The following is a 21,790-nucleotide window of genomic DNA, read 5'->3' as shown; positions in this document are numbered from 1 at the left end:
ATCATTTTAGCAGCAGCTGACACAACACTGCAGTCACCAGGGCTCCAAGCTCCTCCTTTAGTCATAAAGGAAACTTGGTTTAATGAGGTTGGCACAGAGTCTCAGTCGTCGTGGAACTCCAATCAGGAGGCGATTTGATATGAAATCAGTTGGGGTGGTCAGGTAGTCAAAATCAGAAAAGGCTCTGGAAATGAGTATCTACCTCTGGGGTATAAGCCATTCCTTCCACACTTTCACCTGACAACCTAATTGTGTTCCAAATGATTTCCTTGTGCATTGTAAAGCCTCCAGGAACGCCTCTTTTAATAACCCCTTTGCTACTGGCTCTTCAGTCACTTATCTGTTGCTGGTGCTCCCTGGGAATCAATTGAAATTGGTTATTTGGATCCATGGCAGCCCATGGAAGGTTAGAGTGAAGGGTGGGCAAGTTACACCTTGTACCACTCAGTATCTATATTACGGTGTATGCAAAACCTTAATATATCATGCACAGGATGATACATAAAGCAGGAAAACTCTTCTACATTCCAATAAAAATTCAAAAATTCACTGCAAGGCATTTCTTCCAAACTATAGCAATTCCTGAAAGTGTTACTTAAAATTTTATGGATGCCCAACCATATTTGAAGGAGCAAATTCAGAGCTAATGCTGGCTTATCTTACTCACCCGAGCAGGTCCCTTGTCTTCAGTGGGACAACTCGGATGAGTAAGGCAACTGGACTGGCTCTAAGGCAGTGCTGGATACAGTGTGTGTTTTTTCTTCCTTCTCTGCCTGCTAAGGAATGAATTCTGCTCCCATTAGAATTAATGTGAGTGGTAGGTATAAATCTGATGGCATAATTTGGCTCTTAGATGCATGGATGCCACAGTGATTGGGCTTGATATAAGAACTCAAGTACATTGTATGCAAAATTGCTTGCTGAAAATAGTCTGGGTTCTTTCTGCACTGATAATGCCAAATGACCACCTCTTTAGCCGCCAGCCTAGACTTGTTTTTAGACAGTGAATCAATCAATGTATTCCTAAGAGTGGTGTAAAATTCACATTTCAGTGGCTAGAGAACTAGATCCTCCATTTGGCCCATCCCACCAGGGACATGATCTCAGGACTTTTGATGTGTCATTCCATCTACCTAAAAAGATAGCTGATCCCATCTGTGCCATGCAGAGCCACCCAGACCTGTCTGGAATATCCAGCAGCTAATCCATCCACGGAAAAGATGTACCTCTCCCCTGCCAGTGCATAACAGCATGAAGCTTCAGTTGTGCTTTCCCTTTAAGGATGGAAAGAGGCACATTGTTTTTATTATCTATATTTCAGTAGTGCCTAGCAACTCCAATCAAGGATCAGGGCCCAAAGGTGCTAGGCACGGAGGACCAGTAATAAAGATAACAGTACCTGAGTCTAGCGAAAATACCGTCTAGGTGTCAGGACAAAAGTGAGACAAATGGGGGTGGGGAATTAAGTAAATGAGGTAGCCATAAAAAGAATTTATCATAAAAGAAGAAGTCAGTTTGCCACATGCTTTACCTGTGCCAGACAGGAGTGGGTTTGGGGGCATCACAACAGAGGTAAGTTTCAAGGAGAGATTTAAAACATACTGAGGTTGCAGCTTTACCAATACTGTTGGGGAGTTTCCCTCATGTGCAGGAGTGTTAGAGGGAGAAATGGACAGGTGAGCAATTGAAGCTGCCCTCTGTCAGAGTGAAGGCAGAGGTTGGTATCTCAATAAGCTAGTAGATATAGGTTGGGTAGGGCTAAATGCAGGCCTTGAAAGCATAACCAATGAGGGAACACACAGCGTGGAGTGAGGTGGTCAGTACAAAGAGCAGGGAAACTGAACGTACCAACAACCTTTTGAATGGACCTGAGGGGAACAAAGCGGCTGGTTACAAGGCTAAACAAGGGATTGCAGTAGTTAAGGGGAACAGGACAAAGGCCTGAACAAGAGCCTTGGCAGTCCATACAGACAAGGCTAACGCTGAGAAATGTTACACAGATTGAAGGGGCAAGACTTGAATGTGGGCTGGACGTGTGGGTAAAGGGCCATGTCCAAGATGGCACCTGAGTAACTGGGAGGATGGTAGTGAGGGAGGGATGGAGAAGGAAAGGCCTAGGGGGATGGGGATCAAAATCTCAGTTTTTGTCCCTGATGACCTTAAGTTTCCAGCTGGCCATTCCCAAAGACGTCAGCTATATCACGGTTTAAGACAACACAATTTTAGAGTTAACATGACAACCAACATTTGTGGGCTCCACTTCCGGTTTTTGGAGACAACCCCTGGTAAGTTTTGAACTGCACATAAACCACTCAAACCAAGAATAACTTAAGGTTTCACGTACAACTACGATGGGATGAAAACGACAGTAATATAGCCCAGCATCAAATTCATCTGTGCCACAAATCGTATTGGATGGCTGAACGTGTCAGTATGAGGAGGGGGGTACTTTGAAAGTATTTCTTAGGGGCAATTAAACAGAGGAAAGACTAATTACTCTTGCAGGACCACTCAATTCATTGGACTGTAGGTATGCTACAAACCACTCGGAGTTTCATGTCAATCACCTGCCTCGGGCTAGTAGACTCGGCCAGATGCCAGGACTACTCACCCAAGTGAGGACTAATCTCATGAGTAAGGGCTGCAGGAACAGACCCCATCAACTTTACAAGCAAAAAATCCAAAAGGCCCAGGGGTTTAGGTGAAAAAGACCTGTCCATTCACCTCTAGGGCTGCAGTTCAAGTTCACCCAGCACTGAGATTCTAATCATTTGCATTACATTAACACTCTCCATAGTGTGCATTGTCACAATTTGGAGTACGAGGGTGATCTTTCTCTGCTCTTCAAAATGCCCAGGAATGAGTCATGATGGAGAATAAATTACCTGTCACTCCCTGAAAAGACGTTTCCTCCAGACAATGGACTGAGGTCAGTGTTGTGGCAGAGTGGAGGAAAGCTGATGGAGGGGCGGGGGGCGAGGAGGCAAACTTAATTTTCCAGGACTTTATGTGCTTGTAAGTTATTTTTGAAAGCATTGACATTCCTATGGTGAGAAAAGAATGTAAATCATATGCGCTAGAGTGAAATGCTTTTGTGCAAGTTGAAGATCATCTCGTGACATAGGACCAGATCTGGTGTTAAGTTGCTGCCACATCCTTGCAGTCAATGGAGTTGCGCCCACTTCTGCCTGGGCTGCATTTGCCCCAGAAAGAAAATAAAATGAAAGACCTCCTATATCATTTTGAATGAGTCATTGGCAACTATACCTGATCTAAAGCCCACTGAAATCAACAGAAAGACTTCATTGAGTTTTGGATCAGGCCTTCAAAACCCATTATTGCATGAAGTTCTAAAAATCCCCCAAATTCCGTTTAAATTCTTTTAAAAAAAAACTTTTTTTTCTTTTTTCCATTGGAATCAGAAAAGAGCTTGCAAAAGAAGTTCCTGATGTCGCCAAGTATCCAAGGTGAGGAGACTGTTATTCGCTTTACCCTTTACGCTTTATTTTGAGGGCTTAAGCAGGATTGAATTGGCCTGTGTTGGCCCGCTGTACAGTATTACTCAAATCTTGTCTACACTGTGAATTTCAGCCACTGATGTAACTGCATGAGGGAAACCCCCAAGTGTCAACAAGGAAAGCTGTGATTGGTCCTGGTGGATTTATTCCTGCCTGCTACCAAGATAAATTCCACCAGTGCAAATCCTGCCATCCCTTGCTGACACTTGGGTATTGGCACAAGTGGAAATGAGCCACATTAGTGGGTGGCAATCGATTGTTGGATTTGAGGCAGAGTTCCACTGTAGATAAGGCGCGCGCGCGTGTGTGTGTGTGTGTGTGTGTGTGTGTGTGTGTGTGTGTGTGTGTGTGTGTGAATGAGCAACTTTTAATAGCTAATTTCCAAAGGGACCTTTAAAATCCCACTTGCTAACTCTTCTGCCAAGTGGCTGCCTGTGCAAAATGTAAAAAGAACAAGGAGTCCTTGTGGCATCTTAAAGGCTAACAAATGTATTTAAGCATGAGATTTCATGGGCTATAACCCACTTCATCGGATGCATGCAGTATTCCTACAGTATTTTCCACTGCATGCATCCGATGAAGTGGGTTTTAGCCCACAAAAGCTTATGCTTAAATAAATTTGTTAGTCTCTAAGGTGTCACAAGAACTCCTGTTTTTGCTGATACAGACTAACACGGCTACCCCTCTGAAACCTGTGCAAAATGTGTGGGTTCAGCTTTAGAGGCTCAGTTGGAAATGTATCCCTAAAGGTTTTGGAAGAAATTGAATGAATACCTTTTAGAAGAAAAGTATATGATGATAGTGCTGCTCTTTTATGTGTTTCCCTGGTTAGAGGTGGAAAATATTTGGGTTTTATCTGTGCTTTTTTGAAAAAAGAGAAAACAGCATTGATGTAAACTTGTAAAAATATTCTCTCTATACCTCTTATTAACTCTAAATAAATCACCTATTTACTGTTTGTTCCTACTTTATGTTCAGCAGCCTTTCCAGATTAACAAGGGAAAGAGCTGATTAATAATATCATTTTCCCATAAGTAAACCACTACTGCCGAGGTAGCGTTAGTAGAATAGACTGTGTCACCAAGATGTAATGTGGGCTGGGCTGCACAGAGTTAAAGGGCCAGCTTGGTCCTGAGTATCTTGGAAATTCCCACTCCCTCTGTGCACCACCATGACTCAAGACATCAGTTGTGGCACTGCTGATAATAATAGTCTCTAGGGGCCCATGGACAGGGTGCCCTCAGTGGACGGCCCTTGACTCTGGAATTCATTTCTTCCACTGGTCTGTCAGAGCCCAAGTCTGTTGTCATTTAGGGCACAGTGTAAGTTTCATCTGCCCCTGGTCCCATTATAATCAATAAGCGTTTTGCCATCGACTTCAGTAGAGCCATGATTTGGCCCTCAATGTCTTGTGGGAAGGGGGTGTGAGATTATTTAGACCCCCATCCAGCAATCCGCTCTGTGCCTGTGTGGACCTGCACTGAGATCAAATGGGACTTCATGTGGGCACAGGGGTCTGCTTAACATGCAGCAACAGGCAGGTTAAGGGCCATAGTCTGGCAGTTCTATGAGCCAGAGTGTCATGTGTCATCCATGTTCAGTACAGTGGTAAGCACAATTGGATTTCAGCAAAAGATGAGGCTAACAATGAAGGATGTGGGATGGAGACTGAGACCCAGAATCTCAAAGATATTGAGAGGCTTAGCTGCGATGAAATCAATGGGAGCTGAGGATCCAGGCCTGAGTTCATTTAGTGTGACATTGCCAATGAACACTGCGTCTAGACAGTAAGTTTTTTGTATACATGCTCAGAACCTCTTGTTAGAAACAGAAAAATAAAATAAAGACATCGATCAATTTGGAAATGGAAATGCAGCAGCCACAGTGTAACCAAGTCCCAGAAAAGAAATGCTTATCCTGGCTATTGTTCTTAGCAAATAATAACAATGCTTTCAACCTGCTGTAGAGTCAGCTAAGGTCACTCTCCCCCTACTTTCCGTGTTGAAGTGGTATGGGCCATATATGTAGGGTCTCCTACATGCACAGATCAGTTCTTTGGGGTAGGGACCATCTTTTTGCTCTGTGTTTGTACTGTGCCTAGCACAGTGGGGTCCTGGTGCATGACTAGATGTGCTTGCAATACAAATAATAATGGGAGCATGATCAGGCCATGCACTTAAAGGTCAAGTGAATTTCTGATCCCTTTAGGAGTCACTATACTTCTGTCACAGATTGATGTTGGTAAATCATCAGAGTGAAGTTTATTTCAAAATAATAGTAGCAGTAATAATACTCTATCACCACATGAATACTAATGTATAGAAAAAGATGGAAATAGATGTCACAGCAACCCAAACCAATTCTTTTTTTCATCTTAATATTATCACTATTGCATGGAGTGAAATGTCTGCCATTGACAGATGGTCAGTATAATCATCACTAGAAAAACAGGTCCATCCTTCAAAAAGGGCAGCAACAGACTTTTAAAGGCAGGTGAAATTTTTAAAAAGGATTAGAATGGGATTATCCCTGTGAGAGAGAGAACAGGTGCATCAAAGATCCTCTGCTGACAGAAAATCCACAGTCATTTTTAATTACATACTTTAAAATATTCCCTTCAAAGTCTGCGATTTGTGTTTCATACCAGCAATTTACACCCAAGATGGCATCAGTGAGGATCAGGAAGTTAGAATGGCTGCCAGAAAAACAAGTGAATATTCCTAAGTGGAATACTTTGCATGCTTGCTTTCATTCTTTGAATGAAAAATACTACAAAGGTCTGGAAGCTAAGAGTGGGGAGAGCTTTCCACTATTCCAACTAGAAAACAGGCTCAAGTGTAGCCCCCGCCTTCTATTTTTTTACAGAGCTCAGACACCAGCGCTGCTGCCTGGCCCTCCGTGAAGAAATTATTTTAAAAAATACAAATGTTTGTTCTGAATGTTCATGCCCAGTGAACAAACACCACCACATCTATCACTGCTATTGCACTGAATAGAGCTTTATGCATGCATTTGTTGAACTGGATTAAAAACATCTGTGGTACAACTACAGATGCTGGGAAAGATCCTCAGGTGGAGTTAGGTCAGTTACCCCAGCCACTGACCTGGCCCAATATTTTTGCTCAAATTGATGGCTTTGTTTTCAGTTGCTATGCATGATTATGCAGTAGGATATGAGAAAACAAAACCACAGAACAGTAAAGCATGCCATTCAAAATCAATATAGGCACACAATAATCCTTGGGTTTCTAGATCTCATGGTGTCTGCTAGATTTGCACTTAAGAACATATTGTCCTGTACTATTAAACTTTCTAAACTGGCTAGAGTTATAACAAAGACACTTTATGTTGTTGTTTTATTTATTGTGACTCTCCCCTGGAAACTTACCACTTACGTGATATGTTCCAAAAATATTGAGCTTGGTTCCCTTTCCACTTACGCTGCTGTAAATTGGGTGCAACCAATTTTAATTGATGTGCAGAGGAGTAAAACTGATCTTGCTGAGAGGAGAGACAGGCCCTCTGATCTTAGTCTGATCTTCAGTTATATAGGAGCACGCTCCCCTCTGTAGCACAATATGGAGGGAAACAGATGGGCACAAGTTGTTGCTCAAAGGGACCCGGAACCTCCAGCACAGATAAGTAATGGCGAAGCAATATGCTCTCTGAACAGGATATGTTCCAGTTAGGCAGCAGAGCAAATGCTCTGTCAACACAGTATTGCCAGCTCTCACGATCTTATTGTGGGTCTCACAATATTGGGTGTTTTTCTGAGCATCCCAGCTGCTGGAGTCAAGGGAATGCATGCAAATCTCAGCTTTCATTTTAAAAAGAAGGAAGTTTCTAGCCTCCATTGCTGTGGAGAAAGACTTGAAAACAGGGTCCTGGTGAGAGCTCAGAAACTAAAAGGCAAATAAAAGGAGTCCAACATTTATTATTTTTTAAAATGTCATGATTTTAAAGCCAATCTTGTGATTGTGGGGGCCTGACTCATGATTTTTAAACACATGATGTTAGCAGTGCTGTAACACTTCGTGCCTTAACAATTGTTTGCATCTGTGTTGTGGTTATAGTGTTTATGTCTTCAAACAACAGTATCTTTTCCCCCGACTTGTCTCTTTCTGCTTTCTTGCACAGTGCCCCTGTGTCTGTAACACATTCCTGATGTCCGTGTGCTACATGCCTATTCCTTCCTCCTCCAGATCATTCTCCCCACATGCTCTTTCTGTGAGTCTTCCCATGATTACTCCAATGGTACAAACATATATGCATTTTTTTATGCTTCAGTCCCTCTATGTCAGAGTGCCCCAAAATCTTTACCATTCAGCCCCATTTTTATCAAAGCAGATGGGCTCAGGCCTAATTTCCCCATGCCCTGGGCACACAGTTTTCCTATGGGTCAGCTGTTAATGAAGCACTAGACAGCTAAGGTATATGCGGCTGCAGCAGACTTACCGACACAGGTTCCAAGAGGCTGGATAACTTTGTCTCTATGCTGAGTTTAGTCAGGTGTGGAGGGACTGAGCCAAACTGGAGCTGAAGGGTGACCAAGGAATCCTTCCCCCAGGAGAGCAGTGTTCCACTGGCGGGTACAGGCTGGGGAGGGTGGCTGAAAGGGGGTACAAAGTAACAGGCTTTTAAGGGGGGGTCCCTCATCCCCACCCATCCCACTATTTGGTCCCCCCCTCCAGTCTGTTCCCCTTGACGACCCCAACCCCCATCAGCCCATCCCCACCACTGGGTTTTCTCTGTCTGGCGGCCAACCCCTGCATTCATGCCCCCTGTTGGCAAGGCCCCAGGGTTACCCATTGCCACTGCCATCACCCACCCACCACACATGCTGGTCAGTATCAGCACCACAGCGATGCCTCCAACATCCAGGCAGAGTCCCTGCAGAGGAATCCCTGCTCACTCCCTGCACCCTGGCTGGGTATCAAGGAGAGACTGCAGCTGGAGCCAAGTCAGGTGCACAGGGGAGTCCAAAATCCTAAGAAGCCATTGGCATTTTCTTCTTTTCCAGGTGGTAAATACAAAGGACAGAGAAGAGTTCTGGGTCCTCGCAGACACTGCCCACAGCGGAGAAAAACCTGCTCTATATAATGACCTGTGTCTGATCTGTTGTCTTTGGTTTGTCTCTTAGATGATAAACTTCTTGGGGCAAGGACCAGGTGTATATAATGCTGATCATAGTGTTGGTGCTCAGTAGTTACTTTTAATAAATACAGCCTTAAATCTTCAAGAGTGACTAGTGATTTTGGGCACCTCCATTTTTGTGTGCCCTGCTTCAGATACCTTAAAAGGGTTCTACTTTCAAAAAGTGCTGAGCATCTACCATTTGACAGTCGGAGCCCTTCAAGGTGTCTCCAGTTGGGTTCCCAAACACTGAGGCACCCATAGTCCCCTACTTGTTGTTGAAAAAATATGCCTCACAATCCAAGTTTCTTGAGGGACATCTGGACCTTTTGCATAATCTGAAATGTGCATGAACAAAATGCATTTTCTCTAGGAACTTGGGGATGAACTTTTGGGGGGATAATTGGAGTTTGGATCATTTTGTTTTCCCTGTCATAACTTCCATGAATCACAGCAAAAATTGGACTGTGGTCAGATGAGATGTAGGAGAGCCAGGGTCACAATTATTATGATTCTTTCTTCACACCTGTGGATGTTACATTGGGAAAAGCAGTGTAAATTAATGATCCCCGAGTCAGCACTGATTCACCCAACATGCCTTTAAAATCCCAGCGGAGGGGGAAGCTCAGGTGAATGCAGAGAACCAACAGCTGTGATGAAGGTGGGAGTGGGCTTGTGATCTGCTGTAAAAGGTCTGAGGCTCTTCTGCTGTGGATCTTCACAAATGTTCTTGCCTTCTATGGAGAGAGGGCCCAAGATTTATAAGTTCTATGATTTCAAATGAATACAATATTTTCCTGGTAGGCACTTTTCCTTTGCTGTGTTCCCTTTAATCCTCCTTCAGTGATGGAAAACTCATTTACTGAGTTTGAACAACTATAGTAAAATTCCTTAATATGAAGTTGTCTTCAGATTTACTAGTGTGTTGTATTCCTCTGTGTGCTGCTGAGTCTTAGGCTGATGTTGATAGTGCTGGATCCGAATGGCAATAGTCTGATTCCCTCTTACTATTCAATTCATGCTGTGGTTGGAAAGCAATAGTCTCTGTGACTGATGTATTAATGTGACTGTTTTTCAGGGCACATTTGTAAAACAGGGACTGGGTCTTATCTCAGTTAGTGCAGCTAATAAAAACTACATTTTAAAAACCCTTGGCATGTTCAAGTGGGTTTAATGACACCTCAAATGCAAATTCACCTCTCATGTCTCTGTGGATGACTCACATCTACCTCTCCATTCTGGACCAGTCTCCATCTGTCCAAATTAAAATCTCAGCCTGTCTCTCTGACAACTCCTTGTGGGTGTCCAACTGCCAGCTCAAGCTAACCATGGCTAAAACAGAGCTCTTAATTTTTCTACCCTAGCCCTGCCTGCTCCCTCTTCTCAGTCACTATGGACAATACCACCATCTTCCCTGTTCCTCTAGCTCATAACCGCGGGTGTCATCTTTGACTCAAACCTCTCTCTAGATCCTCACATGCAAACTGGGTCTAAATCTTATGGATTCTTCCTGCATAACATGAATGATAATTGGGAGTAATTTAAGAGCATCCTACTAGATACTCCAAAAGCCCAAATCCCACAACTGGTTATAAGCTGATCTGGTTTAGAGGGGAAGTGAAGGCAGCTACAAAAAATAAAAAGAATATATAACAAAAGGAAGAAGGGAGAAGTTGATAGTCATGAACATAAATCTGATGTTGCAGGAAATTGATAAGGGAAGCAAAGGAACACACGAAGAAATCTATGGCTAGCAGAGTTAAGGACAATAAAAGGGAGTTTTTAAAATATATTAGGAACAAAAAGAATCCTAACAATGGTATTGGTCCACTACTAGATGGAAATGGTAGAATTATTAATAATAATGCAGAAAATGCAAAAGTGTTCAATAAATGTTTCTGTTCTGCACTTGGGGGAAAACAGTTTATGTAGTCTCATCTAATGGTAATACATGTTAAACAGAAGGTACTAAAGTTAGACATGTTTAAATCAGAGGTCCAGATAACTTGCATCCAAGAGTTTTTGAAGAGTTGGCTGAAGAGCTTGGTAGACCACTAATCTTGATTTTCAATAAGTCTTGGAGCACTGGGGAAGTTCCAGAAGACTGGGTGAAAGGTAATGTTGTGCCAATTTTTAAAAAGGATAAACAGGATGACTCTGCTAATTAGAGGTCTGTCAGCCTGACATTGATCTCAGGGAAGATAATGGAGCAGCTAATAAGGGACTTGATTAGTAAAGAATTAAAGGAGGGTAATTGATGCATCATTGTTTCCTTGTGGTCCCCTGCCTGTCTGTATCCACCTTTTGTCTTATACTTAGATTGGGAGTTCCTTAGGGCAGAGACTGTCTTTTTGTTCTGTGTTTGTACAGCATCCTGCACAATGGGACCCGGGTCTATGACTGGGGTTCCTGGGGCTACCACAATACAAATAATAAAATTGGGTAAATATTATGCATAAATTTATAGAAACAAGATTGGAGAGACCTATTAGATCACAGATCTAGTGTCTGCTGCCATTGCACAACCTTTATTGTATATACTAGTCTCCAGTGCTTTGTCCACTTGTCTATGGCCCTTCAATGACACTGTAGTGTTCTGCATAGCCATTACTATGTAGTAATAGCAAATCTTTTAAAAACTAACTCCCTTAGTCTCTCAGCAAGGTACTTAAACATATGCCTAACTTTAAGCACATTACTTCAATGGAACTTCTGGCATGTGTAAAGTTAGGCATGTTCCTAAGTACCTTGCCTAATCAGCCTGAATTATCAGGGTGCAGGTTTCAGTTAACTGGATAGCTCTACAGCTGTCAGTAGTGTCACTGGGTGCATAAGTGTTTGAATGATTGTGTCTTGAGAGGGGTTGAGTCTGATCTTGGCTGCTGAGCACCTAAAAAGCAGGCCTTAAATTGGACACCCAAAAATGGAGGCACCCAAGATCACTAATCGCTTTGCAAATGTAGGCCAAGCTGTTTTAGAGTGCTTCTGTACAACCCTTTCCCCCCACTTAACAAGTGTGGTCTCAGTTTAGTCTCTAGGTGATGTTTGTCTGTAAAACCTAACATAAAATGATGAGAATAAAAGTAGCATCTAATCAGTGGAGCCCAAATCTGGAACAGCAGGTGTGTTACTGCCCAGAACCAAGCTGTGTTAGCAGAGGTATCAATGGAAGAAAGAAGGGAGGTGCCACTTGCACACTGCCTATCTGTTCTATACTTCAATCAGTTTCACAAACAATTTTTTCAGGTTGCTTCAAGATTAAAAATAGTACAATGGAGAGGGCACGTATGGAAACATTGTTTGAAAGCTAAGAATCCTTTTGTTTACAAACCACACCCTAACATGCTTCTCCCACTATTCTAACATTCTTCTCACTATAAATTATTATAGCATGCTTCTCACACTATAAATCATTATTAATCTTCAGTTTTATTGTGATAGCACAAAGAAGTCACTGATGGATTGGGGCTGTATTGTGCTAGCCACCATACAAACACCATTCGAGTGCGGGCAGCTCTGGGATGGAAAATACACAGTTGGTATGTAGTACAGTAACAGGACACTGGAGGTGCCAGCTGAGACCAGAGTACCAGTGTGCTGAACACTGTGTAAAGACATAGTAAGAGTCAGTCCCTGCTCCAAAAGCCAAGACAAAGGCGGTAACCTTTAGTATCCATACAAAGAGCAGAAGCAACTGGGAGGGTCTGGTTTTTGTAGGTTTCATCAGAATGTATAAAGTGCTGTATATAGCTGGCCCAGTAGGGAAAATATTTCTTCTCTTTATTATAATTGTATGAGATGGTAGCTGAAAACCTCAGGGGTTTATATAGTGAAACGTTATCAATTGGCAGAACAAACAACTTTGCAGTTGAAAAGTGAACCCAGAATATGTAGGACAGAGAGAAAGGATGAGGCAGCAGTTTTAGTCTTCCATAGTCAAACTACAAGATATTCTAAATTCACCCCATCCCAACATCTCCCACCCCATTCAAAAAAATAGCTGTTTTGATTGGAAGCAGGATTAACATTGTGTAGTCTAGCCTGAATTTACAGGGCCTGATGATGTACTTACTATCTGCCCAGGCAAAATGTCCATGAACTTAAATGGCGAGTGAAGAGCAGTTTAAATTAAAATAAAACCAAGTCACCCTTTCCATTCCCCTTTATTGTTTAGAATTCAACTAGCACTAGGACCACAGCGGAATCTCAAAGTCAGGAGGTTCCTTGATTCATTCAATCTCTCTCTCTCTCTCGCGCACACACAAACTGCAACAAGGGCAGAGGAACAAGAGAAGTCGAGGAAAGAGCTTTAAATTTTAAAGTTTGAATTTCCAAAAGCAATGGGGAAACGTGGCCGGCCAAGGAAAGAACTGAAATGCGAGGGTGATGTTTTGGATCCTTCTTTAGGTCAGCAGCAAGAAATGCCAGCAGCAGATATGTCCAGGTGCCCATTCAGTGACATTTTCAGCAGTAGTGGGGACTCCATGGAAAAGATCAACACTTTCCTGCAGAATGTGCAGATCTTGCTAGAAGCAGCCAGCTACTTGGAGAAAATCGAGAAGGAGAATAAAAGTAAGTTTTGGTTTGGTTCCCTCCCCTCTTCTGTTTTTCCTTAAAGACGAAAAAGGCAGGAATGTTTGATGACAACAGAAAATGCGTATGAAGATGTAACAAAGAGAGAGAGCTACTTGGGCTCTGATTGCCAGACGAGACTAAACTGTTAGTTTCATGACAACCACCAGACAGTGATATTCGGAGAGGGGCCGTGGGGCCAACCATTTAAAAATGCACCGAGTTTCTTCATTTAAAATCATGTGCTTAGGCTAAAGTTGATTTGGTGGTTCGGTTTTTTTTAGTTGTTTTTTAAGAGACCCAAGAACAGTGGCCCACAATATTATGTGTATCTATATCGAGAGAAGCATGTTTTCATCCCAACCATAGTCCGATAAATACAAAGACAAGTGTAAAATGCATAAAAAATGAACTAAACTAGTCTTTGAACAGAGGTGTCCAGTTTGAAGCAAACTTTATGATCAAGCAGGGAGCCAAATTATAAACAGTTCGAGAGCTTAATTAAATATCTTGTGCATATTTCAACTCTCCCCTAAAGCTAAGCGAACATTTTTATTTTCCTTTTCCAGATTTTTTTAAAGCAGTCTGATCCGAATAACAAATTAATATGGGGGGGATAATTATATGTAGTAAGGGATTTCCACCGCTACCACCTTGGGTAGTACTCGTCATCAGAAAATAAATAATCCAGAACGATTCACACGTTTGCAACGTCTCTGAGCACAACTAATAGACAATAACAGCAGGAAATAAATAGCCTGGCTGGTGTTTAATCTAGCCTCACAACACTGAAGGTCAGCGAAGGAAGAAAATAAATGATCAGATGCACCGTGTCAGCCTCCGCAATAAAAAACAAACAAACCCTAATCCAAACCATAGCTTCCGAATTAAGTTGTTAATCTGTATTTAAGGGGGGGAATTGTTTGGTTTGGGGAAATGTTCCTTAGATAAAGTGTCCTCGTCGCCCCCCCCCCCGCCGAAAAATGATCTTTTCATGTTTCAATCGCAATTAAATCAGCCAAGCCTTTGTTGATCGCAGTCTCTTTTATAGTGGAGTGGGGGAAGTGTGTGTGTGAATAGAGGATTGTTTCCTAAAAGGATGGTGTAATAGGGCTTTTTAAGAAGAGGGGTAATACCTTGGAATCAATGGAAGCTTGATGCTGGAATCAATCAATGGAATCAATGTTAGCTAATGCCTTGGCATCAATGGAAGTAGTTCTTGCGGGGGAGGGGAAGTGCATACAAAAGCAGTTTCGTCTCCCAAAACAAGGGGTCATATATTGATCCAGGGCCGTTTCCCCAGTTTAGGGGAGTCACCAAAGTGGGGAAGGATAGTGTAGTTAACTGAGGGACACGTCCTTGTTTTCCTTTCTCTCTCCCCTACGCATGGGGACAGTCACGTAGGCAAGAAGCAAAACTAGCCAGGTTGCCAGCAGAAAAACGTGCGAGGTGGATGTCGCTATAAAGGACTTGGCTAGAGCGAGGTTAATCACTTTATTGGTCACCTCATTTCATTAGCGCAGGTGGTAGTGCAAGTAACTAGAATAACTGGATCAGACCTGCCTCCCAGTCTCTGAATCAGGGCAAATTGCATGCAGTTCTCTACAACACACATTAAATATCCACCCAGACACTTATTTTTGACCCTGTTTTAATTATTCCTCTTTCTTCATTTTGTTATGACTGTCAAAGCATAATGGGAGAGGCACAGACTGAAGAAGGATCGATACATTTGTGCAGCTAGGCTCCAGAAATATGGACTTGAGATACAATTGAAGCCACAGAATCCCCTCTGATGATATTCCTTCTCTGGTCTCTGTCTCTCTCTGGCATACCATGCAAAATATTGCTACAGCCGCTGTCTGCTGAGAGATCTGGTGCATCTCCTGAAGGGCTGTATGAATTATCTAGTATTATGCATTTGAAATATTAAACGTTAAACTGCAGCCAGAAAATTCCACCTCCATCCCTAATACCTCTCTGGACAGGGGAGAAGGTAGATCTCTGCAGATAAAGCCTGTATTAAAGAATTAAATGTATTCTGCATGCTATGGGGAAATGGCTTGCTTAACATCCTAATATGTGGCTAAGTTTTCAAAAAATACTTTTTTAAAAAAGGAGCCATTCTTTTAAAAGGGGGCATTGTTGAATTAATATTTTTTTTAAATACACACAAAAATCCCCTCTGTATTTACAACTGCAATCAGTACCTATGATTTAAGAAAACCCAAAGCAAGTACCCTTTGTGTGTCAATAATGCCTCAGATGATGAAAAGAGAGCGAATTGTTTTTTTCTGTGGTTGGTTCACTCTTTGCTCTGTTTGCTCAGGTTGGACATTAAATGAGGCTGGCCAGTTTCACTGCTTGCTCCTGATGCACTAGCCCAGTACAGCAAATGTTTGGGGTTGCAAGGCTCCCAGGGAAATGTTTTCATCTACACCGAAGTCTAGGGTCACTGAAATATGTGTATATATTTTTTCTAAGCTGGAGGGTTTATTATTTTTTTAAAAAGACATAAACATTAGGCCTCCACTACTTGACTGTGTCCTTTCTTGTCCTACCCCTTTCCCAAAGTTTATTTTGAGGCCACAATCGATCCTGCTGCTGCCGCCCAAGGTGCACTCTATCTCCCTGCCTGTATCACAGCCTGCTCCCCTCATCAGTTGATCATAGGCTCCTCCTCCCAATAGGAGCCACATGGTTTCCACATGGAGACAAACTCCTCTCATCTGACTGGCCATGACCGAACTTAGCAGGCGTGGTTCAGGCTGGCCTTTCTGCCAATGGGAAGCGCCTGTGTCCTCCCTGACGTCACGCGTTGCTGAGCCTGGAGTTTAGGGGGTGGCACTAGCAGCAGAGCAGGATACTTGCTGGAAGTATCAGAGAGTACGTGCGTTAGTCTGTATCCACAAAAAACAAGGAGTCCGGTGGCACCTTAAAGCCTAACAGATTTATTTGGGCATAAGGTGCCACGGGACTGCTTGTGTTTTTTGCTGGGAGTTGTAGTCAGATGTCACAGTCGCTGCTTAAAGTGGTAGGCACAATCCTGGACATTATACTGCTCACTAACTTAAAGTTGGCTTTGTTGTCAGAAGGGAATGATGGGTGCCTGCTGAGGTGTATCCCAGCCCCATCGTGTTCTGTACAGCGGGTTGGAACCGTCAAGATCTACTTGGGCCTTCATAATAGTACAAAACAGGCGACGAAATGCCTTTTGTGGTACAGCTGGCCTGCGTCCTTTTATGCTGCTTGTGCAACAAATCGTGTTTATACACCCTTTGTGTGTGCAAATGGTTCTTCCTCAAATGCACGCTGTTCTTGTACTTCCGTCGGATGCGTTTTAGGGGGAGGGGAGAGTGAACCAGTTACGATTTTTTGCAGAGAGAGAAAAATAGAGCACCCATCTGGTGGGAGTCTTTTTCCTCTCTCGTCAGACATGATCAGGAGAGCCATTTAGGGAGGGCAGAGGCACCTGCCCCATCCTCCCCCTGAATTTCGTACCACATTTGGGTGAAGTTTGCAGGAGTGAAGATGCTGCCCCTCCCCTCCGCCCTCCTGCGCGCCGTCTGCAGCAGCTCTCCCCTCTCCCGCCGCCGCTGCTGGCTAAGCTGCTCTGACCAGGAGACTGCCTCCTGATCTGCTGTGTAGTGTTGGTGTCCCCCTCCCCGCACCCAGTCTCCGCTGGGGTGGGGAGACAGGGAGCCTATCTGTGCTGGTTGCTGCCTGGGGCTCATGAGTGGGTGTTGGAGGGGCTGCCATACTGAACAAGCCTTCAGACTCCTGAGAACTCAGCTTAAAGAGACAGTGCACTGACACACTCAGACACGTACACAATCTGCTTCACACATCCCTTCACTCTCTCTTTCACATATAGTCTCTCTGACACTCTATACACACACACACACACACAGTTGTTACTTGGTACTATCTGTCAAAATGCACAATGCAATTTATTCTCTAACAGTATTCTTCCAAAATTCGTTAAGGATTACAGTACTGTTATTTTTCTGACTGGTGTGTGCATTTCATAATTTTATTTCTATATTATGTTTAACTTTAATTCTTTGAATAGTCAGTTCTAAAATGCCTAACCTGTCCTGGATGGAGTAATTATTATTACTTTTATTACCATATTGTGCTTTGTTGTTCATTATTTAAAATGGTACAAATAACAGTATCCTTCTAAAATGTAAATTGAGCTTGTAATCACCTTAGCAGTGCCAGTTTAAAAAAAATAGCTAGTAAACACATAACTTTAGACACTGTGCAGGTGGTTGCTTATTTTCAAATTGTAGATGTAGTTATATCTGTAAAATAACTTAAAATTCATACAAAAATAAATGTGGTTCCAAGTCTGATACTAATAGTAATGATGGAATCAAATGTTAGTGAGTCACATACATGATTGTGATTGGTAAACATACATGCCAAAATAATTAATAAATTTCCATTCTTAATAAAAGAGGAAAAAACCTTAGAATCACAGAATTATGTTAAAATTAAATAAATATGTTTTTAGTGGAATGAAAAACAGTTGATTAAAATAGAGTATATAATGGCAGTAATGGAGTGTGTCTGTTAGAGAAAGTAAGCAGATTTTATTTATTTCTACTAAAGATAATATACAAAGTATCAAACTTAGGTTTCTGATATCTGTAGTAATGATCCAAAACTGGTATCTCAAGGCTTAGGAATATCTTGCTATATTATCTCCTGATTGTTCTAAATTTACATATGAATTTAAAATATGGCTTTAATTGGTGTTTGTATATATTTTCCTTTCCTTATATAGGAATTAGATACAATGCTCCTGTCAGTTAATTTCTAAGTTGTTATCGGAAAAAAAACTACAGTTTTTGGGTGTCTAAGTAGCCCTTGGAATCATGGTTAAAGTTGCCCGCCCCCACTCGAGTGGTGCGCCTGGTCATGATCATCATTTTAAGACTCAAAACTAAAGTTTTTCCCCTCTTTACAAAATCTGCTGTGCTTTCCGTTTGTTTTAATTTTGTGAAGCCATTACAATGCTTGTGAATGGAACTATACAAATGAATTACCGTATATCTTCGTTGAGAAGACTGCTCTTATTAGTGGTCACTGTCATTGAGCAGCAGCACATTTGCCATGCAGTTTTTAATATAGGATGCCATTGTTTAGTAGGCACAGTTTTATCCATATAAGCTGCAAAAGAAAATGATCATGTTTCAGAGAAGCTGCCTTTCTATCAAAGCCCCAGGAGGCATCAGTTGAAAGCTGCAGCTTCTAAGTGCTAAAATATGGTTTTGCTAATAATAAATGAAAGAACAAAGTGCATATTCATATTTTAAATAGATAAAATCACTTATTTCTTTACATGTCTCTACAAATGACAAAACATCTGGATATATAAACAATCTAGATATCAAATAGAGAAAACCTACACAGTACCTTGCAAGAACAGTTTCCTTATGTAAAAAAACCTGACCATGACTATTATGCTGCTTTTTTAAAAATAACAACAAAAAAACCAGGATCTATCTTAAAGGGATACTGTCAACATTACATATTTTTAAAATAGAGATTTCCTTACTCTTGTGGCTCATAAAACCTAGTGGTTGGGGTGTTTTTTGTTTGTTTTTATCTCCCCCCCCCTTTTTTTTTGGTAATTCTTATCAATTTCCTTGTTTAGTTTCTGCATTTCACTCGGCTGGGAACATGAAAATGGACAGGTCAGTTTCCCTCTCTCAAGCACCAGCTTGACACAAAACTGGAGGACATAGGTTGGAGGAAATCTGATAGGGAATATTTATATCCAGACAAAAAACAAACACAAACCAACAACTAAAGGAAAAAAACCCTCTGTTTTCATTGAAATTTTCCATAATATTAATAATCATGAAAATATTTCTACCACTAGTAGTAGGTTTTGCAAAAACTTTCCATTTTTTATATTTAAAATATTTAAATTTCAGGCCTAAACTCCCTTTCAACAAATGGTTCATTATTGAAGAACTGCAACAACCTTGTGCTGTATTCTATTTGCAGTTCAAAATACGATTGTCATAATACAGCTGGATTGTGCAGTTAGTGTGTTGCTCTCAAACAAAGAAAAAGGCTACCTGAATTAGGAGATGAACTCTCAGCATTACAGGCCCTAATATACTAAAGAAGGGGTGTAGCAGGAAGAGATGTATCTAAAACTATATTCGCAGTCTTATTGGACAGGGATTTATGGTCTCAACTCATATTATTGCACCAAAATGATCCTATGCTCTTTAGCCTGCCAAAGCAGGAACTATTACTCTGTGCACCCTTTGCTGATCAGCTGACAAAGGCGTTGGTGATGTCTGCTCATGTATCTTCACAGCCTATACACACCAACCAGTAATAGCATAGGTGAAAAGTGCAGAAAGTGTGATGCTAATGATGGATATTGCAGCAAAACTCAAGGTAATGAACATCAACATATCTCCCCTTCCCTGCATTATGCTGATGTCACTGGACCTCTCCCACTCTTTTTGACCAGATTGTTATTTAATGGTTATATTATGCTAGCCTCTAAAGGACAACTAGGTCATAGCCCAATTGTGCTAGGTGCTGTACAAACATATAGAGTGACAGTCCCTGCCCCCAAAGAGCCCACCCACTAAAAGATTAGGCACAGCAGATGGATGAGACAAACAAACAGACCAGAGTGAGTGAAGGAGATAGGATAACAAAAAATAATAGGAATTCTTAGCCAGTTGGGAGCAGTAATCACAACTCACCATCTACCTAGCTGTTATCAGGTGGCAGTTTTCTCTGTGTTATTGCAGAGGTGCATTTTGAGGGGTGCATGAAGGAGGGTAAGGTGGTGGCTTTATGGATTTTGCTGGGAATTTTTCTCATGTGGAAGGGGAGAAAGTGTGATGGTGCTTTGTGGGAGAGGTGGAGAGGCAGGTGATGGAGGCTGGCATCATGGGCAGAGTGAAGGGCAGGAGTTAACCTCACAATAAGATAACAGGGCAGATAAGAGAGGCACTACATTGTGAAGGGCTTTGAAAGTAATAAGACAAGGACAAGAAGTTTGCATCTGCAGTGGAAGAAGGGAAGCCAATGGAGGGAGTTTAATAGAGGGTAGCATGCTCAGAGCGCGAGCCAGGAAGATGACCTCAGCAGTAGCAAGATCAAGTTTGCCAGCTATTCTTCTCTGTCATCATCTTCTCTGCCTGACATACCAAGCTAATTGGTGTTTAACTAATCATTACATGGACTTAAAACACTGTCACAAACTTTCTTCACAGGGGATTAATAATTCAAGGGTATGGAGCCTTTCACCTGTAGGACAGGTTGGTAGTATGCTAGCAGGTCAGTAGCCTATGAGAAATGAGTTGATGGTTTCTCTGCAGTTCCTCCTAGACATGTTTATAATCCCAGACACCATCACCATGGTTGTGATTAATAGCCGAGGAGTCAAGGATCAAATGGGCCATGTGGAGACGGTACTGCCTGTTTATTCCCACTGATGATCTTTTCAGGTCAGAGATGAGGTGTCCATGGAGCAGTACTGAGATGTTGGCATCACCACTACCTGAGCTGCACATGGCCTGGGGCTAACCAGAGAGCTCCACGGTCCAGCACCTGTCACCAGCATTAGAATCCCTTCCAGTAGTTAAATTCACTTTACCTTATCAGAGATCTTAACTCTCCACAAAACAATGTGCATGAGGCAGCCATGTCAGAGTGTGCTACTGCTTCATTAGAAAGATCTGTTTATCCATTTAAAACACTGTATTTGAACTAGTGAATATAATTGAGCTGTTGTTTTTCCAACTGGGCTTCGGGAAATGAGTCGCACTGCTGACTGGCTGTTTGGCATAGTTCTCACTTCACCACCACCAAAAACTCAGGACCAACACATCTCGGTATGGGTTTCAAGATGACCTGTTCCTAGAAAGTTAACCCTGGTTTGAAAGGGGCAGAAACCTTCTGTGAAAAATGCCAATGGCTATTTTCAGAAATCAAAGGTCTGCTGAGGGCAATCCTGTTGGCGTATTGTAAACTCTGGAACTCTATGTTAAAGACAATGACAACTGGAAATAAATTGCAGCACCCAAAAGTGGCTGAAGGATTGAGGCAATAACTGCTCTGGATTGTGGAATAAAAAGACCGTTAGAAGGACATAGAGTGAATTAAAATGATCTGTGTTCAACAACATGGGCGCAGCTCTGCACTAGCATGTATACATGGGACTCCTCCTGATGTCAATAGGAGTCGCACAAGCATGCAATGACCTCACTTGATGTAATGTCCACATATGTAATAGGTACAGAACACAGTATATACTATGCTTATTACACAAATGGCTACCTGTTGCCCAGCTCCTTTTCAAAGGCTTGAGTGCAAGTGAACACTTTTTTGGGACACTAACGTCCTTGTTTGGATGCCTAGCAGAGGTATTCATTCATGGGACAGTTGACTTTATCCTCTGGCAGAAAATAACTACAACTTACTATAAGCCTAGCTTTCAGTTGCTAGCTGTTTACTGACCTTGCATGCTGGGAATGGCTAACAAGTAACCTTAGAATTGTCCCTAGCTATTGAACAGCAAT

General features: G+C 42.1%; 2 protein-coding genes across 10 annotated transcripts in view; one reads left to right on the top strand and one right to left on the bottom strand.

Moving 5' to 3' along the window:
* Positions 1-21,790, bottom strand: part of LOC123374956 — a 71,090-nt gene that overhangs the window by 42,330 nt on the left and 6,970 nt on the right. For 5 of the 7 annotated variants that reach the window (XM_045025395.1, XR_006581262.1, XR_006581264.1 and 2 more), the window contains exons 2-3: positions 18,278-18,401; positions 7,974-8,127 (exon numbers count right to left, since the gene is read on the bottom strand). In XM_045025395.1, the coding sequence (XP_044881330.1) occupies positions 7,974-8,127; positions 18,278-18,396 (273 nt within the window). In that variant the 5' untranslated portion in view covers positions 18,397-18,401. Of the gene's footprint in view, positions 1-5,823; positions 7,421-7,973; positions 8,128-18,277; positions 18,402-21,790 lie in introns of those variants that run through there. The other 2 variants (XM_045025393.1, XM_045025394.1) reach the window with 1 other exon arrangement.
* MXI1 (MAX interactor 1, dimerization protein) overlaps positions 9,270-21,790 on the top strand; it is an 81,582-nt gene continuing 69,061 nt past the window's right edge. The window contains exons 1-2 of one of the 3 annotated variants that reach the window (XM_045025390.1): positions 9,270-9,312; positions 13,059-13,223. In XM_045025390.1, coding sequence (XP_044881325.1) covers positions 9,285-9,312; positions 13,059-13,223 — 193 coding nt within the window. In that variant the 5' untranslated portion in view covers positions 9,270-9,284. The other 2 variants (XM_045025391.1, XM_045025389.1) reach the window with 2 other exon arrangements.

Source organism: Mauremys mutica, chromosome 7, assembly GCF_020497125.1.
Source record: "Mauremys mutica isolate MM-2020 ecotype Southern chromosome 7, ASM2049712v1, whole genome shotgun sequence".
NCBI classification, from domain to species: domain Eukaryota; kingdom Metazoa; phylum Chordata; order Testudines; family Geoemydidae; genus Mauremys; species Mauremys mutica.
This window is presented reverse-complemented; position numbering and strand designations above follow the sequence as displayed.